Source organism: Sorghum bicolor, chromosome 1 (genome assembly GCF_000003195.3).
Source record: "Sorghum bicolor cultivar BTx623 chromosome 1, Sorghum_bicolor_NCBIv3, whole genome shotgun sequence".
Classification (NCBI taxonomy): domain Eukaryota; kingdom Viridiplantae; phylum Streptophyta; class Magnoliopsida; order Poales; family Poaceae; genus Sorghum; species Sorghum bicolor.
In genome coordinates this window covers 57,178,546-57,206,401 of record NC_012870.2, presented here as the reverse complement: position 1 = coordinate 57,206,401, position 27,856 = coordinate 57,178,546, and the positions used below count along the sequence as shown (strand labels likewise).

At 45.8% G+C, this 27,856-nt stretch overlaps 2 protein-coding genes across 2 annotated transcripts in view; both read right to left on the bottom strand.

Annotated features, from left to right (window-relative positions):
* LOC8058060 (beta-amylase 3, chloroplastic) lies at window positions 1,170–4,239 on the bottom strand. Its single transcript, XM_002464870.2, has 4 exons — window positions 3,484–4,239; window positions 2,605–2,815; window positions 2,367–2,477; window positions 1,170–2,253 (listed from the first exon to the last, which is right to left on the bottom strand). Exons 1-4 carry the CDS (start codon window positions 4,032–4,034, stop codon window positions 1,453–1,455), a joined length of 1,674 nt encoding a protein of 557 aa, XP_002464915.1. The 5' UTR covers window positions 4,035–4,239; the 3' UTR covers window positions 1,170–1,452.
* LOC8058057 overlaps window positions 13,613–27,856 on the bottom strand; it is a 48,120-nt gene continuing 33,876 nt past the window's right edge. Inside the window, exons 49-63 of the mRNA XM_021462671.1 lie at window positions 27,684–27,782; window positions 27,462–27,614; window positions 22,100–22,281; window positions 21,507–22,019; window positions 20,739–20,916; window positions 20,514–20,650; window positions 19,729–19,855; window positions 16,849–17,070; window positions 16,417–16,776; window positions 15,507–15,665; window positions 15,154–15,429; window positions 14,842–15,042; window positions 14,709–14,761; window positions 14,526–14,634; window positions 13,613–14,341 (exon numbers count right to left, since the gene is read on the bottom strand). Of these exons, the coding sequence (XP_021318346.1) occupies window positions 13,970–14,341; window positions 14,526–14,634; window positions 14,709–14,761; window positions 14,842–15,042; window positions 15,154–15,429; window positions 15,507–15,665; window positions 16,417–16,776; window positions 16,849–17,070; window positions 19,729–19,855; window positions 20,514–20,650; window positions 20,739–20,916; window positions 21,507–22,019; window positions 22,100–22,281; window positions 27,462–27,614; window positions 27,684–27,782 (3,141 nt within the window). The 3' untranslated portion in view covers window positions 13,613–13,969. The remainder of the gene's footprint in view (window positions 14,342–14,525; window positions 14,635–14,708; window positions 14,762–14,841; window positions 15,043–15,153; window positions 15,430–15,506; window positions 15,666–16,416; window positions 16,777–16,848; window positions 17,071–19,728; window positions 19,856–20,513; window positions 20,651–20,738; window positions 20,917–21,506; window positions 22,020–22,099; window positions 22,282–27,461; window positions 27,615–27,683; window positions 27,783–27,856) is intronic.

The window sequence follows — 27,856 nt, the reverse complement described above, 5'->3', positions numbered from 1 at the left end:
TTTAGTTCAGTTGATGTTCAGAGTTTGCATCTTGAGTAGTTGATTAGAGCTTGTGTCTGCCTAGAGTGTTTTTATTCAATTAATGTTGCAGATATTCAACTCTAAACATCACAAAAACACCACAACTATTAGATATTCATCTGTGAGTTGATTAGATCTAATAGTTGTATCCGTGAGTTGCATGCTTTGATGTTGATACTTTCATGAGAAACTACATTTGCGTGTTGTTCAGCCTCTAAACTCATCTTTTTCAATTCTTTTGTTATTTTATCGGTCTCTTTTGTGAAATAGTTGTAGTGTTTGCCTGACTTTGATTCTTCTACTACATCAATGACATATTGTTAATTCTAAGCACTATTGAGTTAAATGTCTTTTTGCTCAATATCTTGTGCTCTTTCGTCTTCCATCTTGCTAATGTCATTTACTAACCTAGGCCACCAGCGCCGTTTGCTGGAAGGGATGAGCTTTGCCCCCAGTATTGTCCTCATCTCATCGCACGGCTAGGCAACAGAAGAGTGCTGCCGCACCCCTACAGGTCCCATTGAGTGAATTCGAGGAACACACCAATTGAAGGAGAGCAAGAATGCACCTGAATCCTGCACAATCCAACTCTACGGTGAAATCCGGCAATTTCTTGGACCTCGACAACGGATCCTCGTGCACCTCCCGCCTCCCTGTCCACTATCCTAGCTCACCTTCGCTGCTGCCATACACCGTCGGCGGTGCGGTGTATGTGGAGGCTGCACTCCCAGCTTGCCTCCATGTCTAGTTAACCTCCACCGCCATGCTTGATGTTTGTGTGCCCTCTTAAGGGTGGGAGAGATTTTGGTGCGTATTTAACACCAGCCTGTTTGCTGGTCTGAAAAGTCATGGTTGAAATTATTGTTGGCTGATTTATTGTGAGCTGCTGACTGGCAGGAAAAGTACGGCTGAAAAGAAAAGTCGGCCTGTGTGAGGACGAACGAGCCACTTCGATGAGACGACTACCTCGGCTCATGAGACGACGACCTCACCTCAGGGTGTTTGCAAAGTTCGTGAGATACTGACGGCTCAGACAGACGCGTTGTACATGCCCTAGGATATATGCCTGGCCATCCCGGACAGCCCGCCCCTACCGTGTTTCCTACTGAGCAGTGTGAAAATGTATGCGCAATTTGTAGCTCATCTAGTTACTTGTAGTAAATGGCATTTCTATTTTCCTTCATGACAGTGAACAGTCACCAAGCTGCTCCTTATGATACAGTTCGAAATGGAACAAATAAACTGATGACAGCCTAAGTTCTGACATGCCTGCCTCCTTACCTACCTGCTCGATTACAGCCTATAAAACTCTGCAACCTGCAAGGCCCTGACTGAATCTATACAGTTCCCCTTCCTCCGGTGCACGTACCCTACACATATACAACAGCACGGCGCATGTGTCTGTGTGCACGCACACGCATGGGCATCCACCTACACTGCCGCGGCGGCGGTGGCGCTCTCGGCGTCGGGCGCCTTCCTCTGCTTGGAGGCGTCGACGAACCCGACGTACAGGTCCGAGTGCCCCGTGTCGCACCGCGGCAGCGCTGGCCTTGCGCCGCCGTCGGCCATGGCCCTGACGAAGGACACGAACTGCCGCCAGTTGTCGCCGTCGAAGAGCGTCTTGTTCATGCGCAGGTACGTGAACGCGGCCAGGCCCGCGCCGCGCGCCGTCGACGTCACCTGCGAGAACGCCGCCTCGTCGTACCGCTCCAGCGCGTTCTCGCCGGCGAGCTCCACCCCGGCTTTGCTGGCCGCGGCCTTGACCTGCTGCACCAGCAGCTCGGGGGAGCAGCTGGCGTGCTGCGGCTGCTGCTCGTCCTTCATCTCCATGCACGTGAAGTTGAGCACGGCGCCGCGCTTGGCCAGCATGCGCGCGATCGGCATGTACCCGTCGCGGTCCCGCGTGTTGTAGTACCCGGCCGTGAGCTCCGCCGCGTGGGACCGGGTCCGGTAGTGCCAGTGGATGCCGGCGACCTTGGCGGAGAGCGTTGCGCCCGTGCCGCCGAACACGGCCTCGGCCGCGGCCAGGACGCGGTCACCGTGCTCCAGGAGCATGCCCGAGTACCACTCCAGGAAGAAATGCCCGTACTCGGTGCTCCACGTACCGTCGCGCCGGAAGAAGCCTGTGTCGTCAGGCATCTGCTTGTACTCGCCGGCGTCGTGCGGTCCACCCCTCCCCCACTCCTCGTGGCCGGCCGCCACTGCCGCGGCTTCCAGCGATGCCCGCATGTACTGTACCAACGCAAAACACGCACAACAATTCAGCAAACGTTCACCGGCTACTCCGAACACCATTCAAGCCTCAACAATTCATTATCATCAGGTGTGCCGGTGTTGTTTCCTACCTTGTCATAGCATTGGAACTCGCCAATGCCCGGGAAACGCCAGGTTCCGTTGGCCTCAGGGTATGAAGGATACCTCAGCTCTCCACAAGGACCCATGCCCACTTGGATCTCCTGCAAAAGTGAAACGCAAGTGTGGTTTAGCCTAAGATCACAACATCATGACATTCTTATGCTCAACTCAACCGCTATTGCAATGTTAAGTGATGGTAACAACGGTCTGGTTTTAATTGATCATTACCGCGATGACATTGCCGAGGTAGTCACGGAACCTCTCGCGGAAGCTGCGCATGTAGTCGGTGTAGACCTGGATGGGGGTCCGACCCTTGAGCACCGGCAGCGAGTCGCAGCCGAGGGAGATGTACTCAGGGTTCCGGCGACCGGACCTGTCCGTGTACACGATGTCCGGGTTGCTGCTCATCTCCTCCAGCACCCATGGCGGCAACGGGATGCTGCAAACGTCAGAGCAACCAACATCAATCAATCAATCAATCAATTAAGAGTACCAACAACAGAGAAATCATTCACCCTTTTCATCCAAGTTTGTTAGGCATACTCAGTTTTTGTTTCATCTGTTCTGTTGCAAAATTAATTATACTAACATAAATCAGGCACAATTTGCTTCTGTTGGTTAGCAGTTTAGCACTACAAACATATGCACAATCTTAGTGTTCTTGGTTAGAGGTTTGCCAAATTATGACCACTTAATCAGGCACAACTCCCCTTTCAATTCCTGTGATAGGGACGTTTCTGTGTCTGTTCTCTTGCTAACAGTAATATAGTGTTCTGATTGCTTGCCGACCGGGACATACCAAATTCCTTGCGTGCAAGGGACCAACAAATGAAAAGCTAGAAACTACAGTAACCGTCTACCAAACCCAGTAACCCCCTGTTTGAGCTTTATGCTTTTAGATTATAATACACCTTTGAAGCTAAGAACAGCAATTGGTTCCTCAAAAACCTTCAACGTCGCAGTAGATTTCACACTACGAAATCTGAACTCTGAAGCATCAAGAGTTCAGCTCGCAACGAATCAACGTCGCAGCTTTATGAGCGTGATTGCTACAGCTATCAGAACCCAGGCAACCAGGCAAGCAAGGTACGGAATGGAGATGCTTACTTGCAGGTGTCGCCGACGTTGCCACCGCACTGGTGGAAGGACATGACGGCCTGGAGTCGGAGGCCGGCGCGCTCCACCATGCGCACGAGCTCGGCGTAGGCCTCCCAGTCGTAGCGCCCAGGGCCGTCCCGCTCCACGACGCCCCACCACACGTCCACCATGACGCCCTCCACCCCGGCGCCCCGCAGCGCCATGAGACTGGCCGCCACGGCGCGCTGCCGCGACAGCTGGCCGCCGGGCCCCACCGTGTCCAGCGGCAGCATCACGTACACCGGCACCCCGCCGCGCGGCAGCCCGTGCTGCTGGCCCGCGCCGCCGCCGCCGTGCAGCAGCTCCTCCGCCGGCGCGCGGTCCGTCGCCGCCGCCGGGGAGTGCGCCGCGGCAGCGGCCGCGGCCACGGACGCCCTGAGCGCGCGCGGCCTGCGGCTGGGCGGCGCAGGGGGCATGGCGACGCAGCAGGGCGGCGCCTCGTCGGCGGGCTTGTGGAGGAGCTTGGAGGTGGGGTCCAGGGGCGACAGGAACGACGTCGAGGAACGCAGCGTGAGAGCCATGGCGGCTTTTGCTTTGCCTCTGGATCGGAGAGGAACTGACCAGACAATCAACAATACAGGGCTGCAACTGCAACACGAACGCAGAGAAGCTTTGTGCTTGGCGAGAGAGAAAGGAGGAGGACGATTTGATTGAACAAGATGAATTTCAAACTCGTCTGCAGAAGAAGGCTGAGCAAATGGGAGGGGAATTGGGAGGAGAGTCTCGGCGTGCGGTGGGAGCTGTATTTATAGAGGAAGGAGCCGGGGGCGATGGCGATGGCCATGGATGGCACGGGCGGCTTATCCCTAATCAAATTAATTAACGACTAGGATTAGGACTAAATCGAGTGGACGCGACCTAGTGGGAGACTGATGATTGCGTCAGCTTTATCTACCCGTCCGTGCCGTCCGTTCCGTTGCCTGCTGCGGCTGATGGGCACCGCTGGTGGTCTTATCCAAATTATTATTTTTATTTAATTTGTCTCATCAGGCAGCGGCTAATTGCCCCTGCCTGACACCTGTCCGACATAAACGCGATCCAACCACATGTTCACAAGAACAAATGCGACAAAGCAACGAGCCATGGCTGACGTGTGACGCCGACTGGCACTGAGTGTCCAAGAGCTGAGCTAACCAGTGTTGTTGTTACTCACCCAGCCAAAGCGGGCTTAAGGAGTGTGTGTGTGTGAGTGATCAGCGTAGCACGAGTTACACGACGACGCGACGCTATCAGATAGGAGTACTCCTATTCGGGGTCGTCAGTCGGTCAGATGCGCACCGCGTCGACGGACAGGCGCGCCACGTCAGTTCTCTTACACTTGGCTGCGAGAGCATGCAAGGCCATGGAAACGGATAAGAAAAGTATTATCTGCCCTGGACTGGACCTCGAAGCGGGAGGCCGACGTGGCGCGCGGGTTGACGTGTTCAAACCGCGGTTCCGACGGGCCGTGAGGCCGCCGGCGGTCCGGTCCAAGCGCGACCAGCGAGCTGGGTTCTGTGGTTGTAGTCATTGTTTAGTTTACGAAAAATTTTAGATTTAGTTATTATAGTATTTTTGTTTATATTTAATAATTATTATTTAATTATATACTAATTAGATTTAAAAGATTTGTCTTCTAAATTATAGAGAAATTATATAATTAGATAATTTTTTATTTATATTTAATGTTCTATCTATGTGTCGTAATGATGAGAAATCTTAATTTTTTTTAGAAATAAACAAAGCCTTGGCCTCTATCGGCGCACCGCTGGTGTTTGGTACATGGCCGGTGTTGGAAGCTTGCGCCTTTTGTTTGCGGACCAACAGCCTAACGCGAGTCTGAGTCAGCATAGACGCGGACAGCGGACGCACCTAGACGCCCCTACCAGCAGGGCCTGCTCAGGTGCTACCATCTCGTCCGTCCGTTCTCCCTGTGGTCCTATCGAATCTGTCATGGGATGAAAACGGATCGGATACAAATGGATATTACTGATATTATATTTGTTTTTATATTTTTGGTTGAATTCGAATTTGAATACGAATAATGTCAATCATATCAGATAAAATACAATTGGATGTTGACATCATAAATATACGATTTAAGTATTCGGATACGGATACGGTATCGGATATTGAATATTCGGACTCGGATACGGACAGATCTGAACCTCTCTAAACGAATTCAGTCTCGAATACGGTCGGAAAATATTCTTACCGTTTTCATCTCTAGTCACTACTGCTGTACAGTTACAATCGCTCACATTTGCTCAGTTGCCCATGTTTTTATCAGATGGGTTAATGCACGGTGGTATCAGGCTGTAAGTAATTAAGGTGCTACGTCAAAGAGGATTTGAGTTAAAAGAGGATCCAAATTTGAACGGTTACCTCCTAAGTCCTACCCCAAACAATTGTTAGGCTCACTTTCTTATTAGAGCCAATATAAAAATGTCATCCGACATTAATAAATAACCATAAATGTTTCAACAAAAAAACATAAGTATAGTTGCACTAAACTTCGAGTAGGAGCAAGTGCAATATTTTGGTCTATATGATTGACAAGAAATGATGTATTTTTTTATAGAAAAATGTTACGCACTTATTTACAAGTTATTTTCATGGTGACCTTTTTGGAAGTCTTTGGTCCACCCTTCAGAAGGAGGACGAGTAATCCATTTGAAGTTGGTATGTCGACTATTGGAGACTACAACAATGAAGATCTTTGCTAAAAATGAATAGCTGTCTTTTCATAGGCTCAGAGCTTAGCTCGTCGTTTGGCTCTTTTGCATCCTTTGCTTCGCTTGCTTTTTCAGAGCTCCTTTTTTTTTGTTAGAGTTTGAACTTTGTAATAATGAATGGTTTGTGTGCAAAACTCTTGTAGAGACCGAAATAGAGATTCCTTTTTCTAAAAAAAAAATTAGTTGCACTCAACGGCGGATCCACTTTGTAGGTGATGTGAGCATTCACCTCAGCTATGCCGATAAAGCCTTAGTAGAACACCTTTTTTTTTCCCCTCATCTTGGTGACCGGAATAAACTTGTGTATTCGTAGAGTCGCAACACCAAACATATTTTATGTGAGACCAGAGAAGAAAAGGGCTTGTCAAGAATCTCGCATTGGGCTGTTCTATATTTTTTTTATTATATGTTGTGGGCCAGGCTAAAAGAAAGAACACCTAACACAAAGTAGGAGCAAACTTAATGCTCACCAATTGCCCCATCAGCCATCTCTTATATACTCGCCGTCAAATCTCACCTTGGTCGAGCGGTCGCCAACAGTGAAACAAACCCCAAGGGGGTGGGGTTGCTATAGTGTGCAACTTCAAATCGGAACCCTTCATTGCTAATGCCAGACATAGCCATAGCCATGGCTTGATGTTTAGGGCTATAGATGGCCATCGGGCCGTGCTGGCCCGTGCCGGTGTCGTGCCTCAGCGGGCCGTCGTGCCGCACGGGCCGTGCCTCCTTCGTGCTCGTGCCTGGCCTACGGCCCAAGGCACAGTCCGTGGGCCATTTGGCCGTGCCGTGCCGCCCGTTGGGCACGGCCAATTTTGCCGTGCCGGGCTGGCCCGTGGCCCGTTCAAGTGAGAGGGTTGAGCACAAGTGCAAACACTAACACAAATTCAGAACTTAGCCAATTCAGGTAGCACAATATAGACACAATTCAGGCAGCATAAGATAGTATGAATATATTATCAAAAGGAGCTGTTTTGTGCAATGCTGCCTCATTAAAAACCTTTCTAGGTAAAACTCACCCTTGTGAGAAACCCTAGAAAGGAAAAAAGAGTGTAGCCAGCTCAAATGTTCAAAGTCTTAGTTCAACTATCCTATTACAAATTTACAATAGCCAGCATCAGTGGCAATGCATCAGTGGCAAGGCAAATATGAAAGTTCTATCCTATTACAGAGTCCTTGCACCAGACATCTTGCACTTGCACCAAAAGACATGCACCAAAAGACTTCTTGCACCAAGATGCACCAAAAGACTTCTTGCACCAAGACACCAAAATGTGCCTGCAAAGTGTAGAATCCATTATCAAGAAATGTTATACAGAATTGAGTGATGATTTGAGTTTTAAGACAAGTTCATTACCTGGGCAGTTTCCTTCTTTCTCCCATCAAGTACCAGCATTAGTATCAGCAGTAGTACCACCACTGCCGGTGCTGCTGCCGCTCCCTTCACCTACTTCATCCAGGTCGAGGTTCTTGAACTTGTCCTCCAGGTCAAAGTCTTAAGCTTTATGTTGTTCTCTTGCTGCTCCTTGCTCCCAATCCTTGATGCAGGTGAGCATCTCCACATGCTCAGGCAACAATCTCCGCCACTGGTCTTCTAGAATCCTGGAGGTACAGCTGAAACAAGACTCCGAAGAGACAGTAGAGACAGGAACAGACATAACATCGCGAGCCATAATAGATAGAATTGGATAGGTTAGCTTGTGGTCACGCCACCATAGCAGTATGTCAAATGACTCATCCCAATCAGTGACTGGGTCACTGTCCAAGTAAGCTTGGAGCTCACTAGCAGCAGATGGACTAGATGAACATGAGGGGGAAAGGCTAGGGGATGCACCAGGACCTCCATAGATCCTTCCCCATACCTGCTTATTCTTACCAGGACAGGCTGAGGGCATTGCAACCCTTTGAGACCTACTTGCACCACCAAATTTCTCCTCATACTTGCCAAATAGCCTGGACATCTCATCTTTAACATCACCACAGTACAGAGTATAAGAGACACCAGTACTCTCAGCGAGCAAGCCAAGCACATTAACAAAGCCCTTCCATTTACCTCTAGGATCAAGGATGAATGCATATGAATAGATCAATGGAATTTTCTCCCAATATTTCAGAAATTTAAGCTTCATAGGAGAAGCAATATTTCTGAAATTTGCATCATTCTCAGCCTCATGCAAGTGCTCAGCAATGTGAAGAAGATGATGCAAAACAAGTGGAGCAGTTGGATAATAAACACTAGACAGAACAAGAGTGGCATCATAAAACACTTCCAGGAATTTCAACATGTGTTCAGCAACAATCCAATGATCTCTAGTCAACAAGTTCTCACCATGATTAGTGGTGATCCACACAGAAAAGACTTCCTTGTAAGGCACCAAATGCTTAAGCATTAGATAGGTGGAATTCCACCTAACATCCATATCCAAGCCAAACTTTCTAGGTCTTAAGCCTTTAGAAATGCAATAGCTTTTGAACAGTGCAATTCTCTGATTAGAGGAATTCAAGAAGTTTATTGCAGTTCTAAATGCTTCAAGATAAGGATTAGTCCTCTTCAAACCAGTCTTAACAATCAGATTAATAATATGACAAGTACAACGCTGATGCACAAACAAATAGTTAACTTTATGAGGTTCTTCACGTGTAGGTGCAGGATAAGAACCCATGTAACCAAACAAGCAAGGTTGCAAAATCTCAAAAGCCCTAGTATTAGCAGAGGCATTATCAAGAGTTATAGCAAAGGTCTTATCCATCAAATTAAACTCTTCAAGCATAGAACATATTCTATCAGCTATGTTTTCACTAGTATGTTTCACTTCAATCAGCCTAAACCCAATAACCTTCTTCTGCAACTCCCAATCAGCAGAAACATAATGAGCAATAACAGATATGTAATCTTCTTTAGCATTACCAGACCAAATGTCAGATGTGATAGACACAGATGAACAAGTAGGCAACAAAGAATTCATAAGCAAAGACCGTTCATCAGCAAACAACTTGCCAAGATCCCTAGTTGTGGACTGCCTAGAGACCCGCTCGAACAAAGGGTTATGAGCACGCTTGATATAATCTTCCCAGGCCTGAGTATCACCAATGCCTAAGGGAAGGTCTAACTTAACTATCAGCCTACACAACTCAGTGCGAGCAACAACAGGATCATACACCCAGTTTTTCAAGCCATCAGCGTTAAGTGCAAGTTTAGATTGAACCATAGTTGCATGTTTTTATTTTTTCATGCAGGTTCTCATGTGCCGCCTGAAATGCCCAGTGCCCCCCGTGGATCTAGCAGAATACCGAGAACGACAGTGTTTGCATACGGCACCAGGATCGTAGCCCATTCTCATCCTTGATCTCATCAAAGTAAGTCCACACAATAGACTTGCGCTTACCAGTGCCCGTGGTTGAAGTACCACGAGTGTCAGTTGAAGCAGCCACGCCACCGTCGTCGTCCCCATCCCCATCGAGGTTGATGATGGGCGGTTGTTGGTCACCGAGGTCGATGCCGAAGAACTCACGAGCGTCTTCACGCAAGTCGTCATCGTTCTCGAGTTCGGCTTCCATATCCTCGACCTCGTCCGGATGCGGCGCTAGGTCCTCGCCGTCGTCGAGGGGGGGATGCAGATCCGCCCCTCGCGTTGCGAGCCCTGCACCAGCACTGGACTTCGATGGCTGAGCATGACCTGGACCCACCAGACCTCCAGCACCGCCCCTCGACGGGCGCTTTGGCGGCCTGGCCATGTCCACTACTCCAGAGGAGGAGGACGCGGCGTCAGGCACGAACCTGCAAAGACAAAGAAGAAAGAACAAATAAAGATGAGAACCGAGACTGAGAGATTGAGAGAGTAAGACAGCAGAGCAGATCTAGGGTTTAGACAGTGCACCTGCGTTACCGGAGCCCGGTGCCGGAGGACAAGCGGTCGACGAGTCAAGATGAGACACGAGACAGAGATAGACATCCATTAGAGACAACAGCGAGCAGCGGCTGAGTGAGGAAGATGAACTCACATGCTTCACCAGAGGAGATAGAGGAGTGGAGAGGGGAAAGGAGGGAGGAGAGTGAGAGGGTAAGGCAACTCAGGCAAGCGGCGAGCGGCGTCGTGGAGCCAAGCGGGATCTGCGACAAGGCTAGTGGTGGCCCTGGCCGGCGGTCGGCGGTCGGAAGAGGGAGATCGAGGAAGACGGAGCGGAGGCCGGAGCAGAGCGAATGAGTCGATCGATGGGACGAAGAGAGCGGCTGCGGCGCTGTGGGGATGGGGAATGGGAAATTAGGGTTAGGGTTGAGCTCCACCCCTGGGTGAGCGCTTATATATGCAAGCGGGCGGGGCGGGGTGGTGGCCTGGTGGGCTGGAGTGCTGGACCTCTGGTGGGCTGAAATAGCCGTTGGGGGTCATCGGGCCGCCATCGTGCCACTGCTTGATTCGGGCCGTGCCCGTGCCGTGCCTTGGGCCGAGGTGGCGGCCCAGGCACGTCCCACTGCCTTGGGCCGTGCCGGCACGGGCCCGTCGATCACCGGGCCGGGCCGTGCCCGTGCCGGGCCAAATCTTCGTGCCTTGGGCCGTGCCAACGGGCCGCGTGCCATCTGGAAATCTATATTTAGGGCAGCTATGGCTCCGCCCCTGTATTTAGATGAAGCCAAGGCCGATTAGCAGTATTTGTGTTGGAGTTGGAAAAAAAGAAAATAAAAGTAATTATATAATTTGTGCTCTTTGCTTTACCATAACTTCTGAGATAGCATTTTTTTTTGCTTTTGTGTGGTTTTTTCACTTCTGATCTATCTTGTGGCTAGTGTTCCAACTAGATTTTTTTTGGCCTAGGTCACATTTATAGACCTCATTTCTCGTAAGTTATTTCATGTTTTGACATGAACTCATCAACAAGGAAAAATAGATAGAAGAAAAAGTAGGTGCCAAGATCACATCCGTCGGTAGATCAAGGGCAAGTCGTCACAACCGTCTCCCACGCTCTCCTTCCAAGATCCAATCCAATCGGATCCGCGATGCCTGGCACCGGTCAACTTGATCAACTGATCAATTAATAGTATAAAAAGAGTAGATAATCGAAGTAAATACTACTACTGCAGAAATGGTTGTTAACGTTGAGGCCCTGTTTAGTCCCCCATCTAAAAATTTTTCATCCATCCCATCGAATCTTTGGACACATACATGGAACATTAAATGTAGATAAAAAAATAAACTAATTACACAGTTTAGTTGAGAATCGCGAGACGAATCTTTTAAGTCTAGTTACTCCATGATTAGGCTTAAGTGCTACAGTAACTCACATATGCTAATAACAGATTAATTATGCTTAATAAATTTGTCTTATAGTTTTCTGACGAGCTATGTAATTTATTTTTTTATTAGTTTCTAAAAACCTCTATCGACATCCTTCCGACACATCCAATGTGACATCCAAAATTTTTTTATCTCTAATCTAATCAGGCCGTGAACATGACCATGCATGAACAAACCAACCGACAAATCCTACACGGACTATGGTCACGCGACAAATCCTACAGTACTGGAGCAGTTTGGTGACTGGCGAGCCGGATCCCGAGGCGGGTCCTGGTGCTGCCTGCTGCGTAGGCGATGAGCTGGTGGTGACACGGCCAGGCGCGGGCACCAAGAGCAAACGCGTGGCTCGCATGGCCGCCTTATCCGCGCGGCCCCGTCGCCGCTGCATCTCCACCCCATGTTCACCGGACCGACCGCCGCCGGGTGCGCGGGACCGACCCGCTGCTTTCGCTGGTTTTTTGTTTCTTTTGCGCTTTTTTCGCGTTGCCAGGTTAAATTTGGCCCCCGGCGGGCCACCGGCGCCGGTGACCTTTTGGGCCCCTTCGGCCGGGCCGCGCTTGTGGCTATGGTTCCACCTCCACACACCGACTATTCTCCTCTGTTGCGTCCGCTTCATCATCTAAAGTGCTTGTGACTTTTTTTTGAGAAGCCTGGCCATGGTCCCAAGTGCTTGGCTGCTGCTTGCTGCTGATGTCACCACTGGCATGCTGCTTGGTCACGGCCCCTTTGACAAGCTAGCTTTCCTCTTGGAACAAAGGAAACTAGTAACTCCCTCCACTAAAAAAGAAGAAGAAATACACGGGCATTTGAAACTGTGGGTAGCTAACAATTTCAGTCAATTTGCGCTTCCGCTGAAATATCTCTCCAGTACCTGATATTTTCTTCGCTCGATGAGAATTCAGGCACGAGCGGCAGTCTGCTTTTCAAGTCCCCATCGGATCGTGTCCGCGTCACGGTCTTGTGTCTCCCTCGGGTGTCCGCCTCGCCGTGGACCACAACCACCGGCCGTGTCCCCGTCCCCGTCGGTCCACACAGCGGCGTTGCGTGCCGGACCTGCGCTTCAATTCAGAGGTGCGCGTGCGTTCGACGTTCCTGCGTGCATGCATGCGAGATGACAGACGGACGATCCATCGCCAGATCTCATCCGAAACGGAGGCACGGGACGGGAGCGCCTTACGTGATGTGGCACGTCAATCGGGCGCCCTACGTGCCGCGTGCTTATCTCCAGCAAGTTCCTGTTAAAAAATCTTGCTCCACCGGGAGTTTGCCCTGGATTCGTGACGGTGGGCGCGACAGTGAGGTGAGGGTGCACACGCAGTAGCAGTGCTTCCTCTTCCAGGATGTGTGCGGGTACTTCCGCCGGCAACCCGGCATGTTACAAAAAGCTTTTAGACAACCAATAAATTTGCAAGGGATTTAATTTTACTCCATGGGTAAGAAAACGGGGTTAACAATCTTCGAGCCAGCGGTAAGAGAGAAGCTGAAGATTATATGTTTGTTTGGCTGATAAGCCATGACAGAAAGCAGTGTTGGCTAATTTATTATAAAAAAAAAACACAGATTCAACTGATAAGTTCAAACAAATAACAAACAAGGTGTAAGATTCTCCTCTATGTTGACAGGAGAATACTCTCTCCATCCCCTAAATTATAAGTCATTTCAAGAGAGTCAAAGGGTTTCAAGTTTAACCAAATCTATATAATAAAATAATAATATTTATGATATCGGATTATTATTAGATTCTTTATTAATTATATTTTTATAGTATATCTATTTAATGTTATAAATCTTTTTAATTTTTTCTAATTTTGGTTAAACTTGAGGTGTTTTGACTTTTCAAGATTGACTTACAATTTGAATTTGAAAATGGAGAGAATAATAAATAACACGTTACATGTCGAATATATAGGATGAAGTATTGTCTCATTCTAAATTATAAGTTGTTTTAATTTTTTTATATATAAATTTTATTTTTTTTATATATAAATTTTGCCATATAGTCCATCTCTTCTAAACTATAAGTCATTTGTTTTTTTATATATAGATTTTGCTATATATTTAGACATAGTACATCATATCTAGATACATAACAAAATAAAAATCAAAATAATTTACAAATTGAAATTAAGAGAGTAACATTTTAAGAGCGCAAATCACAGACACAATGCGTGATAATTATCCATCCGAACATTTCTATTATCATGTAATGCTGGACAAAAACTATACCAAACGTTACAATATTTTATATTTACAACTTTCAACCTACTACTCTAGTTTACAAAACTTGCTGCCAACTAAAGTGTTGGGATGCAAGGCTCTGTGTATGCTTTGACCACGGAGAAATGCAGTGGTCCGAAAGCAGCGGCTTTCTTCGAGCTTTCTTGCACGAGACTCTCAGTCCTTTGTCCCAGTCGAGTTTCTTCCACGCACGTATATGTATTATGTACACCTTCTTCATGCACGGCACGTTTGCTTGTCTTGACATGGAGTCTCTGATGCTCGCTGCACAAATAATGACTCCAACATCTTCTTGGGCCTTTGCTCAGATTTTTCTTTTGGGACACGAAGTGCCATGAAATGCAGTGAGGCGCTCTGAACTTGGTAGATATAGCATCCCCATGGGTAAGCATCAGATGATGCCCATACGATTTGCTCCTCATACTCCGCATCCTCCGTGAGTCTCTCATCCACACAGAAAGCACAGTCAAGAGGGGGCTCCTCGAATGAAGGGACAGCAACACACCCAAGAGATACGTATCCCCCCGGTGGCCTTGGAAACCATATTGACACAGGGTTCCTGTAATCCTCAGCACAGTTTCTCCAAACCTGCAGGCAAGGCAATCATGAAAGCAAAATCTATCAACAAGACTGCCCCCCTCATACAGTGTTCCAAAATAAAAAAAAGTCACTGTTTATGCACGATAAAAGTAACAGAGGATTATATTATTTCAGTATAATAAGCTCAACACTGGCCAAGCATATATGACACAAAATCTCATTGAAAACTGACCAGGTCATAGCCAACCGGCAGTGCAAAGTTCCCATTGATGTTCTTGTATACAGCAGCAAAATGTGGTGGATGGGTGCCAACATGAGCAACATCACCAATTGAGATGTACCTGAAATAATTGGCTCAGTACCTTCGGTATGTAAGCAGTTACATTAGTGGGTTATACCATGTCAAAATTCATACCCATTAGGGCACAGAGGCCTCCATATGCTAAACACCCTTCCGTCGTCCGCAATCTAAAATAAACACCAACAATAATTTTACATCACACATCTGAAATACCTTCTTTTTAGCCACTCAGATTCTGCTGACTTACCTGTTTGGCAACTAGTTTACATCGGCTCTGAATTTCTGGTTCACTGCTCCACATTTTCTGGAAGTTAACTGTATTGTTTATGAGTTGTTGCTCAACATCAGTAGATGTTCCTCTCGAGCTTAGCAAAGGCCTACATAGACTGTGGGATTCCCTATTATCATCATCTGATGCAAAATACACATGGTGCTGGCCTGATGGAACCTATTATGGTTTTGTTCAGAAGTACAAGTTTAGTTCAGGAGAGTTGGTTACAAAAAAAAAAAAGAAAAAAAAAGAAAAAAAAAGAAGCTTAAGGAGAACAGGAGCGATTACCTTCAATGGTATAACTTTCATTGCTGCCTGGTGAGATCTCCACATTTTCCGAATTGAAGAGCAAAGTGAAAGAGCCTGAGGTTGCTGTTCGTCATCAATGTTACACTTAATAAGCCTTACAAAGTTCTCTGACCTCCTAAAATTCTTCAGATGTATAATTACATGTGAAGGCCTCTGATACCCAGCTTTTGCTAGCTCCAATGCAAGTACTTCTTCCCAAGGAACATCCCAAAGTATTTTGGAAGGTTTCTTGTCCATTTTATCTAGATCCAGGCACTACAAAAGAAGACAATCAGTTCTAATCAAACTTCTGAAGTAACACAATAATACGATCAGAAAGGAATAAGCCTTACCTGAAGCAGCATCACCCGCTTATTAGTGACTAAAGCAATCCTATGGTTTGGTAAAATAAAATGGTCTTCATAGTAATCAGACCATGCGTACTTCGAAGGTTCCCGGAATAAATCTGTGCATGCAAAATATCTGCTGGCTTCTGCCAGGTAAAGGGCCATCTGCAGAACAGAGTAATCAAATAAGTGTACATCATGCCAAAAATCTGACTAGAACTGTACTAACGTGACAACTATCTACTATTTTTTTTTGCTTTGGAAACATCCTGTGTTTGATCAATCTAGCAAGGGTGAACCTTTTGTCTAATTAAAACAAAGCTGGATTGAATCTGTAGTACATCACTACGTATTATATGATTACAACTGCTCACGTAGCAACCAAAAACTATAATTTGATCGTTTCAAGTCTTTAGCATAATTTTGAAGGCATGTAAGCATACGTTTCAGTGTCCTCCCTCCATTCCGTAATAGTGGCCATGTTTCCTTTGTGCTCAAAAACCAACAAATAGAACAAGTGCCCAAATTATTTGCTACTGGGTAAATAAGCATTCATGTGATGTGCGTAATACAGCTGCATGTATGGAAACTTCGACTGAAGATAGGATTTACTAGTAAATCTAGTGGAGTGAGTCTCAAGCTTGTTGATGTTGGCTACTGCTTAAGGGTGATATGCTGGCTTGACTGTGATGAACCTAACTCCTGACATGTATGAAATTTCACAAGGATGCTTCATCTCATCCACTAGATTTAACTTACTCTTCTCACAATATATTACTACTTTGTTTTGAGTTTCTTAATAGAGATTAGACTGGAGACCTACACTCCGGGAATCATGAATCTGTTTGTACAGTTATTTTTCCATCAAAAAGCAAAAAGGAAAAGAAACAAACAATATGAAAACAAGCAATGTAACCTGTCCAGCAGCTTCAACTTTGTCATAGTCTCTTACTATAACATCTTGATGGATAGCGCGAGGATCTCTTATCCTCTGCGGAACAGATTTGTTACTTAAAATGTTGACACATCTCATAAAACTCGCACTAATTCCATCAACCGTCAGTGAAAAAAAATCCAGAGCCCCACTTAAAGGTTGTACAATGAAACCCACAAAAGCACGGCCAATACCAGGTGCAATGCCTACAACACCATACTGTCTGGCACTCTCAACTGGCTTTCTTAAAACACCAGAAACCCCAAAAGCCAAACCCTGAGCAAATGCTTCAGTCCCTTGAACTAGCCCATCACCAAGACCAGTGATTCTCCTTGACCAAACCTGAATCACATTCCATGTAAGTGTTTAAAGAAGTGAACATAAACAAGGACAAAAAACCACAAGCTATTGCACCTGCTTTGATCTCAGCTGAAGAAATTGCCCATCAGTAGAGAGCTCTGCAAATCCTTTACTAAGTGATGATAAAGTTGATTTTGTCACTCCAAGAAAATCCACAGAGAAGATTAGATGCAGTGGATTGTGAATCAGATCTCTCTTGATTCGGTTCATGATAGCAGGGATGATGGAGCTCTTTCGCATAAAACGGCTTCTGTGCATGACCTTCCGCAGATGCACCTAAGGAAAAATATCAGGGATGAAACTACGAACTACAGTTCATGGATCTGAGTATATATCTCCTATAAAAAAATAACAATAAAGCTACCCAAGAGTTTTTATCGCAATATGAAATAAATGATGGTAACTTCTGAGAATTGAAATTTCAGGAAGACATGCAAAGAAAGAACAAACTTATTCTCATTTAGCAACTATCATTAAGCACTCCAACCAATGCAGAATTGCCTCTGTTATTAGCACCAGGGTGACTTCTCTAGGTCCAATGAAAACTAACATAGCCAACCAAGAGTTGTTTTACCGCTAAGGTATTCATTCTTTACTCTAGATGACTATAACACACTATGTGTTTTTTAATTAATAATGAGGTAATGAACTATTGAATAATTATTGAGTTGTCAAAGTTGAATGTTGAATGAATATTAATGTTGGTTATTAGCCACGAGTATGTTGATTGATAGAATGGCTGTGAATGCATGCAGACATGCTCTAGAATCCTGCACATGGCGAACGGGCCCATGTTTAGTCTAAACCGTATTTTGTTTTGGTTATCTGTTTGGTTGGCTGTAAACCTGTGCCCTCAGGTGCCATACCGCGTCAGTGAGCTCATCAACGACGTTGCTGTGCGCTTGAAGCTTCCCCCGCAGGCCCGCATCCATGATGTGTTCCATGTGGGTGTATTGAGTTGCATACACCAACCAGTTCAACCTAAAAGCTTAAGCTGATGGAGAGAGGTGGGCAATTCACTTATATTCCAACACTCCCCCTCACGTGGAGGCTCCCTCAGGCCTCAGACGTGGAATAGGAGCGAGCAGCAATTATTTTATTTAATTGCGCTAACCAGGATTCGAACTCGAGACCTCTAGCTTTGATACCATTTGAGTTGCATGCACCAACCAGTTCAACCCAAAAGCTTAAGCTGATGGAGAGAGGTGGGCAATTCACTTATATTCCAACAAGGTGCCCTCAAGAAGTTCGCAGGCGCCCCTCCAGCAGCTCCGCTGGTACTGCCACACATCCACCATGGCATGGTGGCTCCAGAGCCGGCCTGGGTCGAGTGTACTCGCTTGGCGCATGGCGTTCGCCAGCTGCTTGTCCACTGGCGCGGCGAACCTCCAGAGTCGGCCACATGGGAAGACGTCGACGCGTTCCGTGAGCAGTTTCCAGACTTTCAGCTCGAGGACGAGCTGGACCTCGAGGAGGGGAGAGATGTCATGTGTGGCATTCCCTACACCAGAAGGCGGCGCGCCCGCGATGTGCGCAGGGCAGCTGAGCGAGCCGCGGCCAGGGCCCATCTGGCGCGGGAGGAGGATGCCCAACCGACTAGTGGCTAAATTGTTATGGCCGGCGGGCTGATAGTTTGGCCTAGTTATCTTTATAAGTTTAGTTATCTTTGTATTTGCAATTTATATTAGTCCCAAATAGGTTATTTAGCAAAAGAGGTGAGGGACATAAATATCTGTAGACTCTATTGATATAATCAAGCAAGAACAATTATCAATCTATCTTCATCTATTCCCGTAAGCCACCAGCAGAGGGGCAAAACCTCGCGGTGAGGACTGGAGCGCAACTACGAGTTACGGAGTCACGGTCCTGCGTCGTTAGGTGCCAAGGCACTTGACACTATAGGCTGTATAACTGTACAGAAAGAGAGGGAAAGAAGAGAACAGCAGGAGGGAGTCAGCCTTGGAGTCCTAAAGAGGACAGAAAGGTTGCTGTTTTTGAATCACAAAGTCTATGGGCCTGCAATCTAGCTTCCTCCAAAATATTTTGTTTCCAAGAGACAAGGGAGGGACGTCCTCGGTCAAAGATAAAATTGTTTCTTTGTTTCCATATCTGCCAGGCTCCAATGATGAAGATTTCCATGAAGAAAGTGCTCGAGAACTGCTGCTTAGCCTGGGTTATCATTTGAAAGAAATCTGCACCAAGATTCCAATGTATGTCAAGTTCTCTCGACCTGCATGAGAAGGCCTTCTTAAGAAAAATGTCCGGGGACTGTCTTATCCCCTGCAGATCGAGGTTTTTTTAAGTTTTGGAGATGTATTTGAGCATATGTGTTCATGAAATTTCCTTAGTTACATGTTTTCTGCATAATTAATTAAGAATTTTCAAATTTTCTATAAAACCGCTAAATGAAGCTTTCGATAGAAACCAATATAGCATTTTATAGCTCCTGGGGGAGGCTGCCGCTAAATAGCATAGCCTGCCATTTAAAACCTTGCCTTTGAGTATCATTGGTATTTAGGGCAGTGCACTAGTTAGACATTCTTTTCAGGAATTCCACTTGAATTAATGCTGCATACATTGTACCTTGTCCAAATACCATAATGGAACTCAGTTCTTAGGCCGCATACAACCAGATCTCTAACTCAGGCTCCACACACACACTAACTTAAAACAAACAAGGATACAGAAGATAACAATGAACCTATTCTAGGTTCATAGAATTCTGAACTTAGCCAGGGGGTTGGGGGGGGGGGGGGGTTTGGGATAACGTAACATATTTTAGCATAATTTGATAGGTTCAGAGTTAAATCAAATTTCTTGGATTCTGATGAAAATGGCATAAATCTGATTAAATTTAACTGGGTTAGTCTGGTATCGTCCAACCGTCCATGAAACATGATGTTCCGTAAATAACCTGATTTTGGAATAAGTTACCTGAATCTTGAATGCATTACCCACAGCAGATAGGACGGGGCTCCATATGCCTAGGACACCACGAGGTCTTTGATTAGGCGCAGTTTCCAGAGATATTTTCAGCCTTATCTCTGAAATATCAATGAGCCTGCAAATTATACAATTATTCATGAAATATGTTCTGTCGTATTCCAGCTAAGTTACATCTAGACACAAAGGTGGTATATATCAATGATTATGCAAAATAATCACATGAATTTACTAAAAAAATTCCACAACATTGAAAAAACACATTGTCAGCAACATGTTCTCATGGTACTTCTGCAATGTACTGGCTACAATTTGTAAAAGCAAAATGAATGCACAAACTACAGTGACACCGTTAATCATAGGTAGCAATAGGCCAACAAAGAACAAGTTTCCAGAACACGTTGTATTCAGAGAAACAAAAATAAAATAATGGGACCAATGGACTTACTAACACAAACTCATATTTCCTTGTCCTACAAGTCCAGCATAAAGTATGATGCTAGTTCTGATAGAATTATATCATTGCAGAAGACTTATACATCAAACCAATTGAACAATGAACTATCAAACCAAATGGAATGTGAAAGAATACAAAATGGTTGCATGGAAACACCTGCCCATCTCTCATCTCTGTAGTGCTAATCATAGCCCTGGTTACTGATGAATGACAGGATGCATCAAATTGGAAACACAACAATTTCAGATGCAAAAAGAGTCCCAAAATTAGGGAAGTCTAATAGTTGCTCTGGCAATTTCGAGGTAAATTTGAAGCTTACTCTATTCGTATCTCAGGATCCACTTCCGTTACAGTTGTGTTGTTGCTGGTGGTGACAAAACGAAGATTGTTGTAGAAGTCAACCAGTGCCCAAATAATAGGTTCATGAATGTTCAGTCTCCATGTTTGATCGGTTACCTATATAAAACACAGATTTCATTTCTTTTAAGTATGGGTTGATACTATATAGACTTGCATGTTGAAATACACAAAGCAACAACATTACCCGGATATAGACATGTGGGTAAACTTGAATGCCATTAGAAGTTACATTGCTAACAGCAACGTTTGCTTTGAAAACAGGACGATTTGAATCAGGCCTGCTCTCGGTAGCTAAAACAACAGGCATTGTAGACAGTGGCAACTGATTATCTAGTTGCAACTGGCCAAGAATTAATTTAAACCTGAAAAGTGTTATATGTATAAAAAAAGGTAAAGCAAAGAACATAGTGCTATCATTAGGACAAACTGATGCTATGTTCGTAGGTATGCCATCTAACTATTCAGCCAAAGATGTTAGTAATAAATGGGAAGGAGCAGTCCTTTGCCAAACCAAGCAGCTGACCTTTCTTGGGGCAAAAGAATGGCTTAAAAAATGAGTATAAACTTATACTCCATCCCGAGTTATAAGACGGTTGACTTTTTTTAGCCCAGGTTTGACCACTCGTCTTATTCAAAAAATTTATGCAAACATAGTCAAATTTAAGTCATTCTTGAAAAAATTTTATTAATAAACCAAGCTACAACAAAAGAAGTGATATTTTACACAACTTTTTGAATAAGACAAGTGGTCAAACTTGATGTTAAAAAAGTCAAACGTCTTGTAATTTGGGATGGATTGAGTGCAACGCAAAAAAAACATGGTGAAGAACTAAGTGTATCTCAAAGTTCCCAGTTCCTCCCAATGATGGAAGGCATTTCTTTTGCATATGGAAGAAAAAAAAAATAGACCAGCACATGTCTGGAGATGATGTTGATGAAAAAAAATACATACCTGCTAGTGGTCCCAGAATCATAACCAGTCATGTATGAAACGAAAACCTTCTGCAGATGCAAGTATAAAAGCTCTCTTGGCTTATGATCAATCAAAGATATTCCAACAACTCCAAGTTCAACAATAAGCTCCAAGGGTCCAGCACCTGGCTCTGTCTCATTTTCCTTCAATGCCGATCCGTGGTGATCAGTCAGTTCAGATCCAGGCAATCCATATACTTCCTCTTTCCTTAGGTATTCTGCAAACTTCAGTATCTTAATATCACTGGTCTCAATACTAAACATGAGGCCATGTTCCCTAAAACTAGTGGAACTTCCAATAGGGTTTTCCAGGTCAACACATAGAACACAAGTATCATCGCCTTTATCAACGCTAACATCAATAACTTTCTGTCCATATGGGTCATCCCAAGAATATTTTCTGGTTGCAAGTGGCTTCACTTGGATCCAACTATCCTCCCCTAAACCAGACTGACGAGTACTGATTGTGGTACTACTCGTCCGATTCTCAATCCTACAAACAATCATACAATGGTCATAATCACAAAAACGGGAAACAAATGTCCAGACGCTGTCATTACCATTTCATACTACCTGATTGGTCCATATGCAGGCCCCAGGCGGAATACAATCAAGAACCTTGAACCTTCCTCATAGCCACGTATCTCAGCTTTTACAAATTTCTGAGTACCACCTTGCTTTCTCATTGCTATAACAATAGTATCTTCTTTTACTATCTCCAGAGGTTGACACCATTCTGTATCCACCAGTCGGACCTTCAAATAAGACACAAGGCAATTGCAATTCAAGTATATTTGTCCAAATCACTGAACTAGCAAAAGGTAAAACTGAACGAAATGAGCAGAGCTCAAAGTGATAGCTCAATAGAAACCAGTTTGCTTTTTTGCTTTTGCTTTTCTTATATAAATATTTTTTTACCACAGTAGGGGCTTCCCTTACTGTTTTAGCTCCAAAAGAAATCCTTACATCACATCAATTATTCCTTTTGCAAGGTAATGATGCATCCACATGTCACCCTAATTTGTCAACATAGATAACTTTTACAAGGTAAAAACAAATGAAAACTAAAAAAACTTTTACACCATGAATGCATTATTTTTAAAAAAGTTGACCAGTCAGTGCAATATATAGAAACCACATTGAGCATAAAGAACCGGCACAAGATGCCTGAACTAAATGGTCAACACAAAGCTTACCAGAGCATAATTCCATCCAATCATTGATCCCATTGCGGATCAACTTCTTGGTTGGAAGGCCGACTTTTTTCCTTGAACGCACAGGAGAGCAGCGTATCATATTAAGAAGAAAAACTCTCAGATAGCTATGCCCATGGCACACCACATAACACTACCATGGCCAGGAGGACAAACACCTTTAACTTCTCCCATGAGACAAGGCAGCTAGGTAAGCAATGCCCTTAGAAAAAGGACAATTGTATTCTCAACAGGATACAACGCTCCCCCCACGTCGCCCCTGCAAGGCGGCTTAGGGGCTCTCCGCCGCCGCCACGTGGCGGTCTCCCACCTCCATAGTCTCCTTGCCATCGCTAGAGTGGCTCACCGGAAGGTCGGTGCCCGTGATGAAGGCGACAGCAAGGCGAATCAGCCAGTGCAGCACATGCGCATCGACGCAGGTGTCGCAGCGCATGGAGACGTTGCAGCATGGTGAGGATGGAGCGGGTGGTGGCGGGGATTCACTTCTCTCTCTTCCGTCCTGGCCCGAGGAGCAATGGCGCCAGCTCTGGCATTCCCAGGTCCAGATTTGCGCCTGCTCAACTCCGTGCAGAACTCCAAGATCTGCCTGGAGGAACACAATGGTCTCCGCGGTGGCTGCTGCGCACTTGCCACGTGACGACCGGCAACTCGCCAGTTCAGATCTGGGCAGTGACTGCCTTTGATGACCGGAGATGCGAGCATAGGCCCGATCTCGAAGGTGATGACATGATGTGGCCGTGCGTGGTGGCGTATGGCAGGTGCGGTGGCCGTGCTACTGTGTGTTCACGCGCTGGCGTGGTGGTCGTGCAAGAGATGGTTCAACGGTGTGCTTGAGGCCTGGAAGAGTCCCTCCATGAGAAGCAGTGGCGCTGAAGTGCTGCCAGGGTCGACTGCAGCTGGCGTGGAGGCACAGAGATTTGGCTTCATGTGAGGGCTGCGCTTCGGTATCTTGGAGATGGTGGCGGCATTTTAGCCGCCCACGAGCGGTGGTGAGCATCGGCAATCAACAACCGGGCAGATGGCCACAGAGTTGTCGCGTGCTGTCTGGTGGCTGTTAGCAGCGGACCGCAGTGATTGTACCTGCACTGCAGCGACCGGTGCGGTGCTGAACATTGTCAAGAAGACGGCACATGCAGCATCGACGGCGTGTGACTTAAAGATGTCAATGGGGGCCCACGACCCGCGACCCGATGGGTATTTACTCTATTAGGGTATCAATATGGAGTGAAACCAGTACCCATGGGTACATAAACGGAGCAAACCCTTTACCCATTGGTTGGGTACGCGGGTATGGGGACGTTCTAGTAGTCCCCATACCCATTTACCCATGGGTGAAAAATACCCAGCCTAAAACTAAAGAAGCCCACCAGCCACCAGTCCACCGGCAGCCCATACATTGAAACCCTATGTAGTGCTAGCAAAGTACTACTCTCTACTACGTGATTTGTATGGACAATGAACTATTATGGTGTTGTGACTAGTGGTTGCAGCAGAAATTATTATGTTGCTATTTGCTAGGTATATGGTGGGGTGGCTATGTGACGATGCTTGTGAATGGCTATGTGACGATGCTTGTGAATTGCTACTACGTGACTGGTGCTTGTGAATTGTTGATGTTTGGCGGGTATGGGTGACCCGCTGGGTCTAATTTACCCACCCGGGTATGGGTCTGGAGAAATTCTCCCACCCATCACTGTATATGGGGATACCCGTGGTGTCATATTGTTGTCACGGGGATGGGTCTGGGGAGTTCATACCCGATGGGGATTTACCCATTGCCAACACTAGTGTGACTACTTGGCTTGCAGTGGACTGGCGGGTAGCCCTGGTTTACCGGGGTTGTTCGACATCGCTGAAAGACGGCACAAGCATTTTCTTGGCTTGGCAGTGCGGGGGAAAGGGCTGTGTGCTTGTGTCAAGATTTTAGTACTGACTTGGCTTTTGGAAGAGACCTTTGAGTTATGGAGCAGCATTGCACACCCCATTTGATGGCAATACAAGAATGGATCTATGGCATGGAGTCCAGCAGCAGATGTGGTGAGACCCCTGCATGTTGTCATTGGAGGTGACGAGAGTGGGATTTGGAGTCCAACAGCGGATGTGGCGACGCCCCTGAGCGTTCTGTTTTCATGCTGACTACTGCAACATCGGAGGGATCTGGATCTAGTGGAATCATCCTGTTGGTTGGGTGTGGTGCTGCAGCGACACTTTGGCGAAGGGCCACGTGACGGCTACCTTCTTGCGGTGTGGCCTGTCTCTCTCAGTCTCCAACAATACGGAGTCACAACTGGAGTTTTAGACATCCACCTACAGGTGGATTGAGGGCAACTTCGTCGAGGTGACGTTGGTCCTGCGTGGCAGTGGCTTGTCAGGTGTCCGGCAGACAATTTGGCGTTGGTGGCTTACAGTTTCGATGGTTGGCTTCTGTTTGCAGTGGTGCATTGTTGCAGTGGCAAGAGATGCTATTTAGTTGTGGCACCATGCTTTGTGCGGCGCGTGTTGTTGCTGTCGTTGTTGGTGTTGTTTTTTCTGTTTTTTCCTGTAGGTAGCCTTCCAGGGTTACTTGCATGTAATTTCTGCTTTATTAATAGAAACAGGCACTGTGCCAGTTCATTAAAAAAAACAATGCCCTTAGCCCCTGCCAAGCCCCATAATCTCATCTCCTCAACGGCCAACAGTGATGCTATCAAGATTTGTTGAGGCTCCATAAAAAACAGCAATTACAATGTTTCTGAATGGTCCAAGCTCCGAAAATTAAAATAGAGTTTAGACCTTGTCGAATCTGCCCATCCACCTGCTCATTAATTTTACACCACCAGCCATCGAGGGAAGATTCCTGGTTGAGGGGAGGTTATGGAGCCCCACCCTTTGTAGCAACCCAAACCAAAACTGCCAAGAGAAAACAGATGCTACCAAAAGGTCATTAATTGTTTCACTCTCTTGATCACACAATGGGCAGCGAGCGAGGGGGATGCTGCACCCCCTCCCCCTCTCCCTCCCTCTCTCACCCGCGAGTCCGATGAATAAAGAGGGCAGGTTGGTTCTGGTTAAACATGTGTTGCCTTCAATGGTGATCTATTTTTGTATTCCATGGACCTCCCTCCATTGGCCATGAAAGAGATTGATAAAAATCAGTAGGAATTTTCTTTGGAGGGGAAGAAGAGTGACCAACGGTGGACATTGCTTAATCACTTGGCCAAAAGTTTGTATGCCCAACCTGGGAGGGCTTGGGCTACATGATCTCAGACATATTGGTTGGGAGTTGAGACTAAGGTGGCTCTGGATAGCCAAACCACAGCCTCATAAACCTTGGGCTCAATTCCAGATATGACTTCACTCTGTGAAAGCTTTCTTCTCTGTGACAATTATTTCACTTGTGGGCAATGGGGAGGGCTTGGGCTACATGATCTCAGACATATTGGTTGGGAGTTGAGACTAAGGTGGCTCTGGATGGCCAAACCACAGCCTCATAAACCTTGGGCTCAATTCCAGATATGACTTCACTCTGTGAAAACTTTCTTCTCTGTGACAATTATTTCACTTGTGGGCAATGGAAAATATACTTTATTTTGGACAGATAGCTGGCAACAAAGTGCTAATCTTGCTCCTTACCTTTCTGCCTTAGTAAACAAGAGGCGAGCAAAGAGACGTACATTGCATGAAACTCTGGGTCAGGATCTTTGGGTTCAGGACATTCAGGATGCTTTGACCGTTCCTCCGCTTGTTGAATATTTGGAATTGTGGGACTTAGTTACCAAAGGAGGAGCTACAACCAGATGCATCAGATGTTCATAGGTGGTGCTTTACTGAATCTGATCAGTACTCATCTAAATCTGCATAGAAATCACTGTTTATTGGATCAGCAACATTTGAACCTTGGGAGTTAATTTAGAAGACCTGGGCACCAAAGAAATGTTTTTCCCCCTTTGTTTGGTTGCTCATAACAGATGTTGGATAGTGGACAGATTGGCTCACAAAGGACTACCTCGTCTGGTGAAATGTCCCTTGTGTGAACAGGAGGATTAGATTGATCATAGATTGGCTAGTTGTGTGTTCTCTAGAACAGTTTGGTCACTACTCTTTGCCGCTACAGATGACCAGACGTCTCTCCATCCCCTGGTGATAAGGGATTCTTTGATTGGTGGATGAGAGTTATCGCTTTGTTCCCTGACCCTGAGCAAGTGAAGCAAGGTTTGAATTTGCTGATTATTTTGGGGGCTTGGATGTTGTGGAAACATCGTAACAACTGTGTTTTCAATGGAGCCAATCCTAACACTCAGTTTGTGATTAGAACTTCTCTTGAGGAGACAAATCTTTGGTGCTTTGCTGACGCTAAGGGATTAGCACATTTAGAAGTGGTCACCAGGTAGATGGCTTGACTTTGTTGAGGTCTGGTTGTGTGTTTTCTGTAATGGGCGTGAATGTAACCAAGATATATTTGTGGATGTGGGTGTGGTGTTGTTGTTTATGTTTTGTACTATCCTTTCTTCTTCTTAATGCAATGATACACATCTCCCCTACTCATTGGAGAAAAAAAGACAATCTCTTGCATAAATAGACACTACAGAACTGAGCACTTAGGGAGCATTACAGAATTGAGCACTAAAAGATCCTCATAAAAGCAAATACTAACATGGTCATTTACTTTTTATAACGGCTCCATCAACAATTCATGCAAACAATTACCCAAAATGGTGCCTTCACAGAGAATGTTGTAGTACCTGCAGTTTGTCAGTAGTCCCCTCGGAGTACATAAAGGAAACCCTCCAGTCATATGCATGTAGGACCTTTGGCTCATCTTCAACACTAAGTTTTAAGTACAAGTCTTGTCCGATCCTGTTTGTGAATGTTATATACGGGCGTACATGGATAACCTGTTGTGTCATGACATGAAGTCAACTGATGGACACTTTTATATGAAGTTGTAGATTAAGATGTGCTACCTTTGTTGGAACAGCTTGATACGAGGATGGCTTTGAACAAAGAAGAATATGCATACATTTTCCATCATCATCATAGGCAGAAAGATCAACTGCTCCATCCTGAATATAGAAAAAAACATTTAGTTGTAGTGGTTCAAAACAAGAAAAAGAATAAAAGAAGTAGATCCAAACTA